Consider the following 20,116-nt stretch of genomic DNA (forward strand, 5'->3'; position numbering starts at 1 on the left):
CCTTCAATTTTGTTTGGTTAAAGAGCTATCTAATAGAATATCAGACCCATCATTACACACACACACACCTGTTACATCCTTTCCTTCAGGATTAGTTGATAGCTCTCTCTCTTATGTTTACTTATATATCACTATAACCAATAGAAAGTCAAGGTTATCACTTACCAAATGACATATTGTATAACTTTTCTTTTGTAAATGGAAAATTGTCAGTTTCACTCACACTATGACCTTCGTTCCTATGGGAAATTTATTGGCTAACATGGATTAATTTATAATGGCTCTTGTTGCGTAGTTAGAAAGGCAGAAACATTTTGAGACTTAGAGGATATTGTCTACTTTTGTATATGTTATCAGTCTGTGTTTGTTGGTGCACCACTACCAGTAATATAAAATAAGTTGGATTAATTGTCCTTAGCAAGAAAAAAACAAGATTTGGTAAGTACTTTATTTCTTGTCTTTCATGCTTGTTCTTTATTTATTATAATAAAAGTAACTAAAATATCAGATAAGGATCTTTTTGAGTTACTTAAGGTTAAATTAGATAAAATGAATAATATCCTTGTAATTAAAATATTTCATGGTCATGGTTATTAGTGTAACACGAACTACACATTCAGCAAGTAGTTTACGACATATAATGTTGCAGATTGTAGTTAGACACAGTTCTAAGGGTAATAAAACAATCATATTTAATTATAAATAGATGTATACTGTTATGAGCTTAAAGGATAAGTGTAGTTTCATGTTACAAATTGAAGTTATTCTAGAAATAAAAAAAGGATAATTTAGGTGTGTTTATTTTTCATTTTTTTTGGCAGTTACAAGTTTTGGCAAGTTGATAGAGTAGAGAAAATAACAGAGAACACAAAGTCTTACAGATAAAAAAACGTTTAAAATGTATTAAGGAGGTTCTAAAGAATATAAAAAGCAAGTTTGAGATTTTTGACATGAAGAAAATTATTTTTAATCTTATCTTTAAAATTATTTTGCAAAAGGAATATTCAGAATAAATACTTAGTATATTAAGGGACAAATTGAGCAACTCTGTGTTGAAAAAGTTAAATCTCATTATTTTTATATATGTAAAAAATTCTTTTACTGTTCTTCCCATATCAACAGCTTGTCAAATGATGCATTTCAGAATTACTTCATTCGTAAATTTTTTCAATATCCAGGATATGCACTTTGGGGGTGTTTGCATGTAAAATGCTGTGATATACATTCTATATATCATAATTTTCTTTATGTGAATAGAATGAATGAGTTATTGCTTTGTATTAACTTACATAATCATATATTCTATAAATGAATTTTTGTAAAAAGTTTTTTGTAGTTAAGCACAAAGCTACACAATGAACTATCTCTGTTCTGACAATCACAGGTATTGAAATGCAGTTTCTAGCATTGTAAGCCTACAGACAAACCATTGTATCATTGGGAGGCTGTAAGAAAGATTAAGTGATGTAATTTTACTAATATAATAAAACTGGTAAGTTACAAGAACTGATAATTTAAAAATATTTTCAATTTCTTACCTTTTTTTCTAATAGTGTCATTTTATTACTAAAAGTACAAAAAATATATATAAATATATATATGTACTGTATAATTTAGGCTACATTGCACTTGTCACGTGTAATTATCATTTCATTGAAATGTATGCATATGTATACTTTTCTCTTCCTCTAATCTCTCTTGTCAAAGGCAGATAAAAAAGGTATTTAGTGCATTAGTACCATTAGCATAAGAAAAATAGGCTTATGTTTCATTGACAGTTGAGAACAAAAAGGAAAGGGGGACACAGATAGTTGGTTTGGTGTTTTATGGTTCAAAGAAACTAGGCTATCTGTGCCAGGACACAGGTAAGTACTATGTTTTATTGTTTTTTATTTGTGTTTTTTATTATTATAAAATTAGAAATTTATTTGGTTATATTAGGCAAGATAAAAAAATAATAATTCTTCATGAGAATCTTGTGTAAAACACAGTTTGACACAAAGCATGAGCTACATATATGATGAGTGATCTACAAGTTATATGACAGGATTATTAGTTGAACACTGTCTAAAGAGCAAGGAACAATAATACTTAACTATAAATATATTTATATTGTTATTAGAATAAACTAATGTAGTTTCATGTTACAGTGTGAATTCATTCTAGTTACTAAAAAAGGATAATTTTGAGAGATAACTCATCTCACAAAACAGCTTTCCTTGTTTTATACTGCCCTCTGTATGTCCAAAATGTTTTCCCACCACTGGCCTTTTTTTTCCACTAATCACCATGTTTTCCATGTGTTATAGCTGCACTGTATGATGCAAATAAATATGCGACAGTCTTTCGTCAGTGGGAATGTGGCACACTCTCCTAACATAGCTGATTCTTTGTGTGCTGTAGAATGCTATGCTAACTTTTTGATTTGGTACAGCAGTTATCATTCATCTTGCTTGCCACTTTTATTTTATGATGTACAACATTTTAGAACTTCTAAAGTTTCTTTGCTAATTTTTTTTTATTTTTTTCTTTGCTTGGATTTAAAAAACAACTTGGAATTTGTTTTTAGTGGACTTCAAGTAAATTTTGTTTTGAATAATTAATATGCATGTCACTACTACTACAGCCTCAGACAATATTAATGATCAACAACCATACACAGTGGCTTCATGTCCGACATCATTATCAGCAGTGAATATTTCAACCCTTTGGTGATGCAAGATGTCTTTCTTCATATTCAGGGAAGCTGAAACAGGATGATGAGGATTTAAATAGCCGTTTAAATCCTCTTTCCTTTGCCTTGCAGTTTTACTCTCAAATTGTGGATGTTCCATGACGTTCTTCTCTCTTTTTTGAGTTATTTTCACAGTTGTATTCTGTGCTGTTTTTGTATCCCATGTCTTATGATCTGTCTTCTTCCCTTTTGATAGAAGAACCTACTTCCAAATATTTTATCATTCCTCCCTCACCTGACATTGGGGTATATCCTGATTTATTTGTCCAGTAGTTACTCTCAAAGGCTAGTATGCTGCATCCTCCCATGAATGACAAAGGCTCACATGTTTTTTTTTCTGGATACTTAACATTTGGATTCATTTCTCCTGATGTGGGGGTTGAATTCTAATGTTTCTCAGAATTTTTACAGGTACGATTTTGTGATCTTTGCCTGACAGTGATATCTCTCCTTGGTTACCTTTCTTCCATACACATTTTATCTTAGGCTATCTGTCGATTCTCTGAGGGATTTTTGGCATATGTTCATTCCCTTGTCTTCTCTATGTTGATGCACTTGTCCACTTCAGCCCATTCTCTCCATATTTGGCTCCTTTGTTGTTGGGACCTCTTTGGTAGGGATGCATATCTGTGCCTCCTCTTTGCATTATTTATGCATAGACCCAATTTTTATGACAAACAGATATGGGGGTTTTCCTGACTCTTTAAATTCAGGAGTGAAATATGCCCATTTGTGTACTTTCCTATTTTCTCTAGCCTCTTACTTATCACAACCTCTCCCTACTCCTGTTCCTGTGTCATGATTGCCTCCTTCCTCTCCCTTACCTCTTCTTTCCTCACAGGTTGTACTTTCATGGCATACCATTGTTCACCACTTAGCTGCACAACATCAACTATATAGATGACTGCTCTGTTGGATCAGATTTTGGCTTTCTATGAATGGTTGGGAGTCATTTACCACTGACACTTGGATTTTTCAGCTAGTCTTAGCTCCCTACATTTTTTTTAATCAGATAGTCAAAGCCTTTACCCAACTTCTTCATTTACATCAATTCATGGATTAGTGGCTATTTCTAGCTTCTTTGCTTTCATCCTTTTCCATCAACATGTTTTTTTTCATGGAATCTGGGCAAATGGGTTGTTTAGTTGAGGTTGAGAAGTTTGTTTTCACACTGAATCATTGCCTCATTCATCTGACTGTGTTCCATGGAGCTTATGATTCAGAAGATGTCACTAGGAATCTTGTTAATCCATTCATGTGTGTCACTAATTAGATGACGAGGCATTTGGCTACCTTAAGAGAGTCTTATTTACTCTGGCCATGTGCCCGTGCTTGGTTGACATTCAGAGCACTGGGAAGAAATCACATTGTGTCAGCAACAATCAATGGCTATTGCAATGCTTTATTTTAATTAGACATTCACATTCTGTTGATCTGTGCCAGTTCTGAGTCCACTGTTAGTTGCTAGCCAAAACTCTTATATACCTTGGCTTTGCCCACATGCATTCTTTTTACCAGGTTTTTCAGGATCAGTGGAACCTCACCAAAGACTCCTGTATAACCCAGTATTCCTTCCTTCCTTCCCTTCAGACTGACTTTTTTTGATGGCTGGACAGGAACAACACAATAACTGATGTTCCTCTTTTTCTTCCATGACTAGAGGTGCATCTTTCTAGAGATGCCTCTCTGTTAGGCTGATAGGCATATTGTAATGTTCAAGAGATCTAGGGCTGTTGGTATTCAGTCAAGTTTTACACATCAATATTCTGGAACTTCTAGCTGATCATAGAGCAGTGGATCATTTCTTGTTGGCTTTGGGGGGACAAAACAGTGATGATTGATGCTGACAACTTGACTGTTATCTCTTGCATCAGTTGGTAAGTTTATATCCAGTGACAGGCACTGTATCTGCACAAATTGGACATGTTGCTTTAGGCCAACAGCCATCACATTTATTTGGAGGCTGTCACATCCTGGATACTCTCGATAAGTTGTCTTGTTCAGGTTTTAGGTGACAATGCTCATACTTGGGTATTTCATTGCTGGATGCTTTGCTACACATCTGAATAACAAACTCCCCCTACTTTGGTTGCCTGTTTTTTATCCTTTGTCTTGGTGTTAACACTCTCAGTCAATATTGGATAGATCTCTGCATTTGTGATCATTCCTCCATTCATTTTTCTCAGGGTCCTTTCCATTATCCAAACTCCATTGTGTCAAATCCTTCTAGTGGCTCTGTTCTGACCAGCTCAGTTTTGGTTCTTTCTGCTTTGTCTTTCACCTTCATTTCTCCATCACTCTCATTCATGTGTAGTTCATCTATCCATTCCCACTTTCCAGCTTCAAGTGTGGCTTTTATCTGGTCCCTTGTATGAGACTTCAGACTTTTCATCCAGGTAGCATTCATTCTTTCCCAAACGTTTTGCTCTTCTTCCTTGTCCTTGTACCAGTTTAAGTGTCATAGGTTTTGCTGTTGATCAGTTGTCTGAATTTTTTACATGGGTTTTCAATAATAGTCTTTCTGTTTTGGCCATTGCTGTTCATAAAGCTGCATTATTGTCTATCTTTTATTTTTCTGACTCCACCATGTTTTTTCCCCTTTTATTATTTCACTTTTGTTTATTTAATTTCATATTCATCCTCCTTGCAAGATTGGGATCTGAATGTTGTTTTCTGTGCCCTTTCTTTACTTCCATTTGAACCTGTGGCTCTTTGTTCTAAGATTCAGCTATTTCTGAAAAAACTTTTTCCTTCTCCTATTAGACTGTAGACATTGAAAGTTGGACGTGTTCACCATTGATGTCTGTTGCATCCTTCACCACTGAATTTATGTTCTCCTGTATTTTGATCGTACCATCCTACCAAATACCTCTTCTGTACATGAGAATAATGTTCCCTTCACACCTATTTCTTTTCTTTCAATTTCAGATATATATTTAAGTTTTCATCCCAGTTGTTTTTCATGTTTCCAGTCAGATCTTAGATGTTATATAATTTCATTTCCAGTTTACTTATACATTGGACCCCTTAGGCTTCTCATGACATTTCTTCTATTATCCTGTTTGGTTGGATTTAGCAACTCACTTTATTCCTCCTTGTTTCTTTATTCCTGTTTCCTTTTCCTTGTCCCTTCTCATCAGATTTGTTACCTCACAATTTTTATGGTCAATTGTCTTCGTTGTCCTTTGGAGGACGGTATCCAGGCTGATAGGTGGACCACACCTTATATTTTTGTGCCACATTATTTGCATCATCTGGCAGTTTCCTTATCAGCCAGATATTGTCTGCTCCCTCTCATGATTTTTCAGTCATTGTTTCATCTTTGAGTAGGTATGTCAGCTTTCATTGTTACTTAATACAAGGGGCTTCATTACATTTCTTTTTCAAATCCTGCATTGTGACAAGTGGTACCTGTCCAGGTATACTAATTATTAAATCTACACCATGTTACCATTCTGTTGCTAATGCTCCCTGTTGAGATGGGATATTATACAAAACTTCTGATAGGTTCATCCTCGTAGTGTTTTTCTTCATAAATGTGTTTGTCTCAGGTCATACAGTTGTAGACTAACATGAGTAAAGCAGAAGGGAATGCTGCTCTTCCTTGCCATTCTGTTATTGCACAATCAAGTTTGGTCTGCTTTTCAGAATAAGGTTTTTGTGGTCACCCATTGCGCTTTCTATGGTGATGTATTCCTTTTGTATCTCCAATGCATTATTTCTCCCATCTTCTAAAGGAGTATAGGAGTCCTTACCACATACGAGCTCCTAGATCCCAGAGTGGTGGATCGTGGAAGCTTCCTCCTGAATGTGTTCAATTCCACTCGATTGAGAGTAGGAAGGTGGTGTTCTGCCAGTGTAGGCATCATGACTATCCTCCTGTCTTGGCTCTTATGTGTGATTTCAGGTGCCATACAGTGTGGAATGAATTTTTTTCCATATTATTTCTATATGCAGCTTACCACTCGAACTGGAAACCCTCCTCCCTATTGCTTTCTGGATATCATTTCTCAGACAACAACTGGTGTTAGTTGAAATAAGAGTAGGCAACAAAATTCCTTGTATGCAAGTAAGATGGGACTGTCTTCCTATCATGGACTGGACGATATGTTCCTGTTGCCACATGGTCTTGGATTGGGGTTGACCCTCCATGTTTCCACCTTACAATTATTATAAGAATATCAATTCTCAGGTGTGATTTGGGTTGGTCATGTTGGTTATACATGCATGATGACTTGTACTCTTGGAATGGAAGTACTTCTTCCATTCTGGCTCTTGGGTCTGAGGTGAATGGTTGAGGACCCTCCTTCTCCTCCCATGGGCCAAATGATCCAATCTCAGTGCTGTTGATTTTGGACTGGAGTTGACCTGCCACTTACGGTTCAGTGCACCCTACCCATTTTATGCCAATGACACTTTTTGGATATTTCTGCCCATTTCAGAATAAATGTATTTAACTTGGGTGAGGAGTACACGTGATTCAGATGGGATGTAGTCTGTCATGCATTTTCTATCCATTGAAATGTTGCATTCCCTGAGTCCTATTCAGGTGCCTTTTGGAGATGACTCATCTAGATTATTTCTACAACTCTTTTCACTGAGTCAGTGTGGGATTCTAGCTACTTACATTCTCTCATACTTCCAATTTCTTCCTTACCACTTCTGATGTGTTTTTCTTTGATGTCTAATCTGAAAATGAAGGTCATTGGTTCTGTCTAGAAGAAGTCAGTTGTACTAAGAGGAAGTGTTGCACTCCTAATGGTGGATGTTGTTGCACACCTACTTGCATGCTATGATACAGGTATACCATATGGAATACTAATGGAGACTAGTGGGGAGTATAAAGGCGAGTGCTGGACAAAACACTTGTGCATAAATTTGTACAAATTTTGGAAAGCTGTTGTGTGAGAAGAGGAAAGTATTAACTTTTATTTATTTCATGTTTTTCATGATGGTTATGAGGATGGTCTGATTAATTAAATAAGGTTACACAGAGAAAATAACAGATAAAAATAAAGTTTGACTAAAAAAGTATAATGCTTGTTTATGAAGTTTTAGAGATTATGCAAATGAAATTTCAGAATTTTAAGACAAAGAAAAATATTTTTATTTTGAACATGAAACTCCCTTTGCAGTGGGAGCACTCTGATTTCATATATTTACAGATAAATTTTTAGTAAAAATATTTAGGCAAAAAGTCAAGTTTTTTTTGTATGTGTATAAAGGACTTTTTTTTGCTATCAACTGTCAGTGAAATTTATGCTCACTTTTTCATACTAGTGGTATTGCTATATTACGTAATTAAAAAAAAATTAAATACTACACAGAATAATGACTTGTAAAATGTAAACAGTGTTGCACAAACATCATGATATTTTTGGCTTTCTAATGATGCAATATGAGCTATTAAAACTTCAGATAATCTCATTATTATGATCCTCATGAAAAGAAATTTGAAATTGAATGACAAAATGGAGAGTAGCCTTTACATAAAATAGTGTGATCTAATATATCATTTTATAGATTAAAGCTGGTTTTCTATTGTGTTTTAATATAAATTGTAAGAGAAAACTGTTGGTAGTTTGTGAAAAATTGGGTGTGACAATTGAGTCTTGATTTTCTAGTTTGTGACTTTGTAGTTGAATAAGACTGAAGGTTAGAAACATTTTTGCTTTGCCTGGGTAGCATGTTTATTATAATAATTAATTTAAGATAATTTTGTTTACTACTTATATAAAAACATAGAAATTATATTAAAATTTCATACACACACATATATTTTATGATAATAAAATAGTTTAATTATGAATCAAATTCTCTAAATATGTCATGACATGCACACTTTGACCTGTTTTTGGCAAGAATGTTAATTCAGTTTTTACTGTTTAAAACATCATGATATACACTCTTACCCACTTGTTTGTGTAGAATTAACATAAGTGTTTGATTTTTACTCCCTGTATCAATAATAAGTGAAATCATAAGTAATATTGTTCATATCTCATACCTTATGAAATAATGTCGCATGATTATCTCATTCTGTTTTCTTGTATCTGAACTTGTGAAATTTGAACATTCATTGCTGGATAATGTAACATGTCACATTTTTTAACTGTTAAAAATTGTTACTTCCTATATCCTTTATTTATGAATATGTGTTACATAAATACTTAGTTATTCAATACCCTGTCACCCTTAGCTGGTTTCTCTTTGCAGATATATTTTAGATTAACATGTACAACTTAATAACTTCATTTTTTTTCCTCGTACCCCAGCCTTAGTAAACTGTATACATTTTATTAATCTGCACAGCCCTATTTTAGATTAGTATCTTCAGCTGTACTCATTATTAGTTGTCATATCCCTGTATTGTGATAATGTGTACTCAAAATGCATTATAATACATAATTGCACTTTGCTACCTTATTTTACATTGATATGTGCAGTGTACTGACTTCATCATTCCTGATAATTGTATCTTATACTGTTCTATTATTTTGGATCTAGTAAAGTACGTCATATTCTCTACAGTTGTAATATAATTAAGAGAATGAACAACTTAATTGAATTTTTTACCCCTGCTGCTTTATTCATAAATGGTGTATATAGCCTGACATCACTCTGATTTTAAAATTGATCCAATTATTATTTTGACTTTGGAAGAAGCAATTTTCTTTCTTATTTTTTACAGCCTAAACGTGCAGTAGTATGTATTACTCAACTACAGTATAAAGCAGAAAAGGGACACCGTCTTACAGCGTTATCTCTGGGAAGATATTCTCTTCGTCTTCAGGCCAATTCCCTTGCAGGAAATGGAAATTGGACAAAATATATTAAGTTTAGAATTCCAGATAATACAGGTATTTTTTTATTTATTTATTTACAGGATACAACTAATGAAAAATTACTAAATATCTTACTTTTTAGTGTGTTTTATAGTTCTAATAATTAAGAGGATCTTATGATCAAAGGAACTTTTTTATTAAGGAAGAAAAACAATGTTTAATTCTTTTAGAATGACAATTTTTAAATTCATTTTTATGCACATTACTGAGTTACATTTAAAATATAATTAAAGAACTTTACTATCTATGTAAGTCAACAAAATTAAGTTTATAATTTAAGTTATAATTTGAATTTTCTTTTAATCTTAAGTTTTAATTCCTTTATTTAAAAATATGTAAACTGCAGTTTTTTTGTCACATTCTTTATGCAATATGGAAAGTCTACATTTTAACAGAAGCTGAGTACAATAATGTAACCTTGTTAAATATATGAATGTCTAGATGACAGTCTCACTAGTGTATTCACTGGGAAAGAAAAGTATATTTTCCAGCCCTTCATGGGTGCTTTACTCACTTTCTAAAGTTTGCCATGAAATTTACAATGTATGTGTAGTCAGTTGATACAAAGATATATAGTTGTTAGAAAGAGCTTAGTTTACACTGTACTTTGCCAATAGTTAATTTGAAATTGGTATGCAGTTTTTTGTATTGGAATAGATATGTTTGGTCGATTGTAGCACTCGTGATGCTTTGTTATCTAAATATGCTCTAATTAGAGAAGCAGTTAAACTGTATTTAGGTATTACTTTTATATTTTAATTAATCATGTTATTTATGTTTGAAAAATCATATATGAATGGTTTAATGATTTTTTTTATGAGTTTAACTTGTTGTCTGGATTGTGAGAGCTTTATAAACAAGATGGCATATAAATGCCATATTTTTAGCAACACACATCTCTTCATAGAGTCTGCCAAAATAAATTCATAAAGTCCTGTTGGCATCAGTTGACATGTTGGCATAAATAAAAACAAAGAATTTGAAGGGAAAAATGAAAATAAACAAAAAATGAAAAGATAAAGATGTGAATTGTAGGTCATTTTAATAGGGTTAAGAAATTTTTATTGATTCACATTCTCAGAATATAAGTTTTACCACATACAGGTATTAATTATTAGATAATAATAATACGAGTGATTCACTCTTTTGCTACCCATAATATATAAAATGACAAAAAACTATTTAGCTGATTTTCTCATTTTAGGCCTGAAATTCTTATCAAATAAATTAGCCATACTCATATTTTAAAACTAGATCTTGACAGTTAGAAACAGATAAATTGTAGAAGTATGAATAAATTTATTTGTGAAACTGGTATGGCTTATATTACAAAATAATAGTTATTTAATACATTGTTTTATTTGAGTTGTCTTTAACTAAGAAAAGACCTATGTTCATATAGGATTTAAATAATACATAACATTCTTGCTACTAATCTGTGTGTTCAGATAAAATATTTAATATTATAAATATTTATGTAAAGTTCAATATACCATTTGATTCACAACTTGTTTATTATTTGTACTGATTTATCAATATTTCTGTACAAAGACAAATCCAAAGAAATGGACAATTTTAGACACTACCTACCAATTTTTGAAATGATTTATCTGTTGGTAGCATAAAAAATTTCATGTGTGTGTGTGTGTGTGTATATACCTATCAGCAAAATGCTGATTGTTTTTGTGTTTTTTCAACAAACCATTTTTTCTGGTTTTGTTCTGCAGAGTTTTCTCTCAGTGTGGATTTCTGTACATGGTGAGGGGACCTCCCAAGGAAGGTTCTGTTATTTCAGTTTATCTCCTCTGGGATCTAAATATCCACCTGCGTGTTTGCCGTGTGTGGTGACCCGTGAAGGGGAGGAGAGGATCCTGGTGATTGAGGGGTCCAACTCCAGGACATCACTTTGGCCTTGAATTCCTGTGGATGGACAGTCTTGGGGTGCCCCTTCACCCCAAGATCAATCAGCTAGTCCACTTGGGCCATGGTCAACTGAGTGCCAGCGTAGGACGTCCTCATCGGTTGTTGTGGACATTATGTCTGATACTGGTGTTCAGGTATAGTGCTCACAAACCCTGACGTCACTGCAGTGACCTTATATGGCACTGTAGTGCGTCCCCTCATAGGGTTGCATGGTGGGTAGGGTCATTTGCCACCAAAATTTTTTTTTATTATTATGAATACCCGTCAAATAAACAAGCATGACAACATAGAGAAAAATCCTACTACTGGCAAACGATGATTCTGTACAGTCAAACTGACAACTTGAATCTGTTCCTCAATTTTTAATTATACATTCTTTAAGTGAAAAACCCTTAGAAGGGTTTGGAAGGGCTTGCTGACTTTTCTAAATTGGTTGAAAACTTACGGTCTGGGAACATTTTACGGTCTGGAAACAGGTTCATCACAACATTCCAAACTCCTCTTGAAGTTGAAGGCCATTGGGGATATACCCATTGATGTTACTCCTTATTTTACTTTGAATTTGTTATAGTTGAAGTATAGTTCAGAGGGATTTAAAGATCATTCCAGAGTCAGAGATTCTCACAGATCTCACCAGCCAAGGTGTCACAGCCATGAGCTGAATTTTTACTTGTAGGGACAGGATTATGAAGTCAACAAATGTTCTAATATTAACATTTACAACATTGCATCCTCCTACCACAATCAAGGCAGGATAACTGCATTGCAAGGTACAGCCTTATATTCCTAACCCTGTTAGCTGTTTTCATTGTCAGTGATTTGGTCACTTGAAAACATCTTGCTGTGGTCTCTTAACATGTGCCCGTTATGCTGGTAAAGACCATGATGCTTTTGAATGCCAACTAGAATTGCATTGTGTTAACTATAATGGTCCATATCCTTCCGATTTTGCTTCTTGCCCTAAATGGGTGGAAGAGAAAGAAGTACAATGTTTCAAGACAGTTCATAATATTACTTGTCAAGAAGTTCAGAAATTACTATTCTCAGTTCCATTTCAGACTTATGCTGCTGTAATCCATTCCACTACTACAGTGGGAGTCCAGGCAGACCTTTCCGTGCCTCCTACAGAATCTTTAACAGCGCATCTTAATCTAATGCTCTCTAAAAGCAAAAAAGTTAATGAATCAGTATCTACTTCTATCTCTGACCATACCATATTTTCTAGTTATTGACCAATGTCACCTTGTTCAAGCCCAGGTGTTTCCATGAGGTCTTTCTCTCTTGACACCCCAAAAATTGAACCATTTGTTCATGCCCTCAGTCACTGGAACGTATGCCTACAAACACTGACCTGCCTACTCAATCCAGAGCAGGATCAATAGAGGGTGACAGACCCACATCCAGTAAAAAAAAAAAAAGAGGTCACAAGCAGAAGGTCTCTTTGCCATATTCTCTTCCAAAATAAATAAAAATGGCCACACTAATCCAATGGAACTGTGGAGGTTTTCAATCAAATGTGAATAACATCAAGGATTTGATTGTCTTTTATCATCCCAAATACCGTTCTTTGCAGGAAACATTTTTAAAACCTACTAATACAGTCACACTTTGACAGTACTCCTTGTACCGAAATAACAGGTCATGTGTAGGACAACGACATGGGGGAGTAGCACTGCTGGTTGATCGGCATGTGCCCACCTAGTCCTTGTCATTGAATATGTTCTTGGAGGCTGTAGCCATCACTATCTCCTTGGGTCATACCATCACTGTTTGCTTTCTGTACCTTACCCCTGGAAAAAATTATAATCAATCAGAGCTTAATGCCCTCATTGAGCAACTGCTAACCCCCTTTTTAAGTTTGGGTGATCTTAATGGGCATAATCCCCTCTGGGGCAGTTCTAGTGTTGATGTGAGGGGTCATGCTATAGAGCATATACTCATGAATCATGAGTATGATTACCATCCAATTACTTTGAAAAGTTGTGTCAGTAAGATCTTAAAGAGGATGATCAATGCTCGTCTTGTTTGGTTCCTTGAATCAAACGACCTTCTCTCACCCACTCAGTGTGGGTTCCGAATATAATGCTCCATGATAGACCACTTAATTCACCTTGAAACATCAGTCAGAGAAACCTTTTTGAAGCGACAACATCTTGTTTCTTTTTTTTTATTATTATTTAGAGAAAACTTGTGGTACAATGTGGAGATATGGCAGCTTGTGAGACCTTCACTCATACAGATTGCATGGCAATATCCCACTTTTTATTAAACATTTTTTAATGAACTGCCGATTCCAGGTCCATGTTGGCTCAACACTTTTCCATTTTTTCTCACAGGAACTTGGAGTTCCTGAGGTCTGTGTTCTGAGTGTCACACTTTTCATTATAAAGATTAATGCCATCAGTGAACAGCTACCCCCTACATTTGCAAATGTTGATGACTTTCACATCTCATGTCAGTCATCAGACATGAGGTTTATTGCGGGGCAGCTACAAAATGCAATCAATCATATACTAAAGTGGACCACAGCAAATGGTTTTCAGCTTTCTCTTTCTAAAACTTTTTGTGTACATTTCTGTTTCCAACGGGGTCTTCATCCAGATCCAGAACTTCGTATTGATGATGATGTACTTCCTGTTGTTCCTGAAACAAAGTTCTTAGGTCTCATATTTGACTATAAATTAAACTTAATTTCACATATCAAACAACTTTGTGTCAAATGTATAAGAGCATTGAACATCCTCTGTGTCCTGTCTTCCACCTCTTGGGGTACAGATCAATACTCCATGCTTAAAATTTATTGTGCTCTTATCCGATCCAACCTTGTCTATGGTTTATGGTTCTGCCAGAACCTCAGCACTGAAAATGTTGGATCCTATACACCATCAGGGGTTTTGACTTTGCATTGAGGTCTTTCGTACTTCTCCAGTCCAAAGTTTGTATGTGGAATCCCATGAACCCCCTCTGTATATTTGCTCTTTGCAACTTTTTCTTATGTATGCTTCCAAAATTCGATATTTAACACAGCATCCTACTTGGGGCTGTGTTTTCCATCCTTAATGGGCCACACATTTTTATAATAGAAAATCTGCCATTTTTCCTTTTAGCCTTCGTATCCAGGCACAATAAGAAAAAGTTTGATTTAACTTTGAATAGCGTAGCAGTATCCACAGATCAGCTTCTTCCACCATGCCTAATTATTATCCCCAACTGTGACCTATCTTTGAGTCATCTGAGGAAGGCAGATACTCCTGATTGTAAATATCACTCTTTATTTGCTGAACATCTTTCAAATGATCCATCCATTCTCATATATACAGATGATTCAAAATCAGGTGACTCTGTAGGCTCTGCCATGGTTTGTTGCAGTTCGGTTGTAGTACACAGAATTCCCTCTACAGTTTCTGTGTTCACTACCGAATTGTATGCCATTACTTTTGCTCTGAATCATATTGAAACTATGCAATACATGAATTGTACGATCTATACTGATTCACTCAGCTGTCTATTGGCCCTGACATCATTTCATGTTAGTTTACCACCCTATTCTTATCAACATCCAAAACAAACTGGCCTATCTCTCTCTATCATCTATCTCTGTCCAGATTTTTTGGATACTAGGTCACATTGGTTGGTATTCATGGGAATGAGCTAGCTGACAGAGTGGCAAAGTCTGTCTTCTCTGGCTTTATCACCACCATACCTGTTTCATACATGGACTATGGTCCAGTTATCAAAACTTGACTGTACACCAGTTGGCAATCGACCTGGAGTGAGCAACGAAATAATAACCTTTTTTAAATCAAGCCTTCTTTTGCTCTATGGCCATTTTGTTTCTGTAAAGATCAAAGGGAGGAAGTTGTTTTGGCTAAGATATGCATTGGACACAATTTTTTAACTCAACACCTCCTTTTATCTGGTACTGATGCACCAGTGTGTGGTCTGTGTGGCACTTAGGTCACAATCATACATATTTTATTATTATGCTGTCATTACAACCAAGAACGACGACGCCATTTTATACATATTTTTAAGGTAGGTTTGCCCTTGACATTAGCCATAGGAGATATTGCCCACTTCACTCGTGGTTTTACATTTTAAAGAACCTATGGTCTTTTTAACTTAATTTAAGGTTTTTATTGGACTATATACTGTTTTAGCATGATTTCTTTTGTGCATTTTAATTTTTATTTTGACCTGAACCCAGGACTGGAAAGGCCAACTTCAGGTGAATGACAGCAAGTTTGAACTTAATGTTTCAGTCTTCCTAACTGGTCTTAATTTTACATATTTTATGTATTTTTACCTTAATTTCCATATTCCATTACAGTATACTACATCTTGTTTGGCACAGATAGCCTAGTAGATTTGTGCCAATAAACATGAAATACCTACCTACCTACCTGCAGAGTTCAGGCTTTTACTAATTTCTTTATGATTGAAAATTAAATGTTTGTTTTTAGTCTATATGCTTTAGTAATCACAGTATAAGAATGTCAATGTGAAATCATAAGGTACGTTTTGTTGCTACAAATAATGCCATTGTGCATATTATCAGTATAATTATTTTTTCTCTACAGTGTATGGCTTCATGAGAAACTTAACATTATAATATAAGGGTAATGCATATTAAAAACATTCTCCATAGATGATTTTTTTTTTTTTTTATAAAACACAAAAAAGAAGGTGGTTTCTTTCTAATTAGAGTGCAGTTCATTGATAGTGGGGATTTTTGAAGTAACATAGTGTTTAGTTACTCCATATTGTTGAATAAAAGTGTTATGTGATATATATCAGGGAACCTCCCACTGTGTATATTTGAAAGTTTGCTGAAGAGTGTGCATATAAATGTGACTTAAGGTCATATATTTATTTCACATGAAGTACTATTTCATTTTAAAATGAATAGTGAATGTTGTTTTTTTTCACCTGTCAGGTCTAAATATTTGATCCATATGTATTAGTGTGAGGTTTTACATCTACTTGTGATATTACAACCAGTTTTTAACTGTGATTTTTTAACTGTAATTACTTCAATGAAAAAGGTACATGGCCATCTCTTTTTCTACATCTATAAACAGAAAATATAAGAAAATATATATAAGAAAATGCCTAAAAAATATTTTGAGAAATGCCATTTTGTTTTAAGTCTAGAGAAATGAATTATTTATCATGATCTGTTGCCTTTATTTAGTGAAGCATAATAACTACTTCTTGGTATTTTTTCTTAATTATGAAATTTTATTGGAATTAGGTGGTCTTACTAAAGAAGTACTTGCTCTGGTTGTCTGTTTTACAGTAGTTGTCTTTCTTATCACCACAATGGGAGCATGGATTTTTGTCAAACAAAAGCAAGTATTTTAATTGTTTTTTGTTTACTTGATTTACATTCAAGCGGCAAATTAAAAATACAGTACATTAGTATAGTATGCATAATAGTTTGGCAATAGTCAACCAAGAATGTAGGAAATTCAGGGAAGAACTAAAAGCTCTGGACTGTAACATTTCAAAACAATCTTACCTCCTGTTACTTGTTTGCTCTCCAAACATTGCTAAATTTTTTTTTGCATTCAGTGCACCAGTTTATATATCCCATAAGTTTCACACCTATTCAGAACATACATCTGTCATGTGACTACTATCCACCAATATTATTGTGCCATTTTTACTGGTGCAGCCTAGCTCCTGCACTTTCTGTAATTCTCACACTCTGAATTGAAACAGCATTGTTTTGACGTCTATTTTTTTGTGTGGCTATTATTTAAGAATATGCTTCTTTACTATTTCAATTTTTTTTCAACAGTTTTCTTTTACTGTGTGTGCATTTACTTATTTCACTTTTTTTTTACATTTATTTCTTGTTACTAAATTACAAGAAATTGTAGTATGAATTTGTTAGTATACTTCCTAGGAATTTAGTATGGACCTTAACTCTTCATTTACAGTCTTTATAAATTTAATACATCTAACTTTGAATACGATGTTTATATCTGTACAAAATTTAGCAGTCTTTCACGTACAAGAAAAGCACACTTGTTAGTGAAGTAGTTTTGATAATCTAGAATAAAGATTTGTCCATGAATATATTGAGTATTTTTAATAAATCATATGCAATGTAATTTTCATCTGAAGATTAAAAATAATTAACCTCATCTCAAAAATCCTTTGTGTAATCCTTAGAACCTCCTAAATACATTTCAATTTTTTTTCAGTAAAAAATTGTTTCATCTGTTATTTTCTCTAACCTATCACAAAATGGGATTGGTCAATTTGACTGATCTCTTAACTGTTTCAAACCTACACTTGTTTAGAGTAATGATATAATGCCCACACTAGAGATAGTGTGTTTCATAAGACCATTGTTTAATTGTTTACTTAACCAGTGGTATATATATATATATATATATATATATATATGTATGTAAATGTACTAGATATCAATCAGTTTCATTCTATAGTTGAAACATATATATCTACTTAACCAGTGGTGTGTGTGCATATTAGATATCAATCAGTTTTATACTATAGTGGACCATCTCTCATGAACTACGTAAGTAAAGCAGAATGGGATTTCTGCTTGTTTCTGCCATCCCTTTGATTGCATACATCAGGGTCAATCTGCTTCTCAAAATAGGGAATATCAGGCACAGTCTGTGTTTTGACATTCCTTGAGACTCCTCACCTCAGTTTCCTGCACATTCTTCTTCTAGTGGAACACAGGAGCTCTTATCATTCCCAGTTCCTAGTTGCTGAACCATGGAAGCTTCTTCCTGAGTGATTTTTTGATACTAACTTTACAATACTCATGTTTATCCACTCAGTGACAAGAAGACAGAGCTAGTTAAACTACTTCCAGGCAAAGTAACTTAACTAATTGATAATGCATTTCCCCTGGATGAAAATTACTTAATTTTTACTGTATTTCTTTCAAATATTTGTTATTGGGTGGACTGCACTATGCAAAATAACTTAATCCACTGATGGAGGATTTCCATCAAATGTTGTTTTTGCCTTTATGGACAACCTATGTAACTTTATTATTTCATAGTAATGAGAATGACATCATCCTCACCTGTGTTTCTCCTGGATGTTTTTGTACAGGTGGACCACACTAGCCACTATACCTTCTTTACTTGTTGATATGTTGAACAAAATCTTGAGTTTCCTCTAGAATATTTCTTCCTGAGTGGATTTCACTGAAAGAAATACTTTAGTCAATTGATAACAACACCCTACTTGCATTTTCCCTGGACATTTTTTTTTGCCCAGGTGGATTCCATTTGATAAAATAACTTAATCAATTGATATCGGTATATATATATATATTTCAGTTCTTGTGCCCAAGTCACTTTTTGTTGTACCGTTATTTTCTCTTTCTCAACCTATTAATGCTGAGAATGAGCTACAGATCATCGTCTGTCAGGTTGAGGTTGGGTGGGCACCTAGCTCATTCTGTTATATCTTGCTAGGGCTTGCATCTGTATGACATTAACATCTGTGATTCACTGCAAGCATTTCTGGCTATACTTTTAACTTGCATACAATATCGGAGACAAGAATAAGATTTACTGCTTTCATCATGCAGGGTTTAAGAAGTGTTTCTCCAATCGTGTGAGACTTTTTTTGTTTAGCAATTTCGAATGCAATCTCATATGAAGCTTCCACTACGGCTGCACTCTGCTGCTGAAACGACCCACTTCTATCGATTCTTTGGCTTTTAAGACACTGTTCATGCTGTTTGAAGAAATCCAAACCCTTCTTTGCGTGTTCTGGATGTTTCAAAACACACTGTGGTTTCTTGATGCCGTTGTTGGCGAGCACAGTGGTGAAGCCAATGTTGAGGTAGCATTCTGAGTATCTGCGCCGTTTAGCTATGGACACACCTCACCTCTACTGCTTACTTATCTCCTTGTTAAAATAAAATAAAAATGTTGAATAATGAACGCTTTGGCAACTGTAGATCTTACACTGACTACTTGTGGGAGGTGCAGGTAGAGTAATGATGGGGTAAGTATTGGGAGGGAAGGGAGCGTGGCAAGTCGCGCGATTCGTCATCCACCAATCAGCAACGGACATGTGACTCACGTGTCAACAGCGAGCATACATACACTTAATCACAGCTAAACAGACACGCAAGCATACGTACATGCGCGTGCACTCACATACTCGCTACTCACTAGTACACACATACATACAGTTGTAGACACATACACATTCACTCACAGGCACGCATACATACACCCATAACATCACCTAATGACATTGAACTAACGTAGCACACGTTTTGCTTTGCACCGAAACAAAAAATTGTAAGAGCATGAAAATGTAATTGATGAAATAAAATTAATATTATCCCAAGTTATTTCTAACAAGGCTACGCGACTCCCCTGCCAAGGCTTCGCGACCCCCTTGGGGGTGGCAACCCACCGGCTGGGAACCCCTGCCCTAAATGGAAGAAAAAGAGATGCAGTGTTTGAAGACGATTTGAAACATTACTTACCCTGAGGCTCAAAAGTTGCTGTCCACCACTCCATCTCAGACGTGTGCTGCTGCACTCATTCTACTACTACAGCGGGAGTGCAGACAGACATCTCTGTGCCTTCAAAAGAATCAT

At 34.6% G+C, this 20,116-nt stretch overlaps 1 protein-coding gene across 11 annotated transcripts in view; it reads left to right on the forward strand.

Moving 5' to 3' along the window:
• The window catches only part of LOC143249089 (insulin-like peptide receptor), a 148,096-nt gene that overhangs the window by 91,237 nt on the left and 36,743 nt on the right, over nucleotides 1–20,116 (forward strand). For all 11 annotated transcript variants that reach the window (XM_076498337.1, XM_076498339.1, XM_076498334.1 and 8 more), the window contains 2 exons: nucleotides 9,426–9,594; nucleotides 16,757–16,853. In XM_076498337.1, coding sequence (XP_076354452.1) covers nucleotides 9,426–9,594; nucleotides 16,757–16,853 — 266 coding nt within the window. The remainder of the gene's footprint in view (nucleotides 1–9,425; nucleotides 9,595–16,756; nucleotides 16,854–20,116) is intronic.

The sequence above is a fragment of the Tachypleus tridentatus genome, chromosome 4, assembly GCF_004210375.1.
Source record: "Tachypleus tridentatus isolate NWPU-2018 chromosome 4, ASM421037v1, whole genome shotgun sequence".
Classification (NCBI taxonomy): Eukaryota; Metazoa; Arthropoda; class Merostomata; order Xiphosura; family Limulidae; genus Tachypleus; species Tachypleus tridentatus.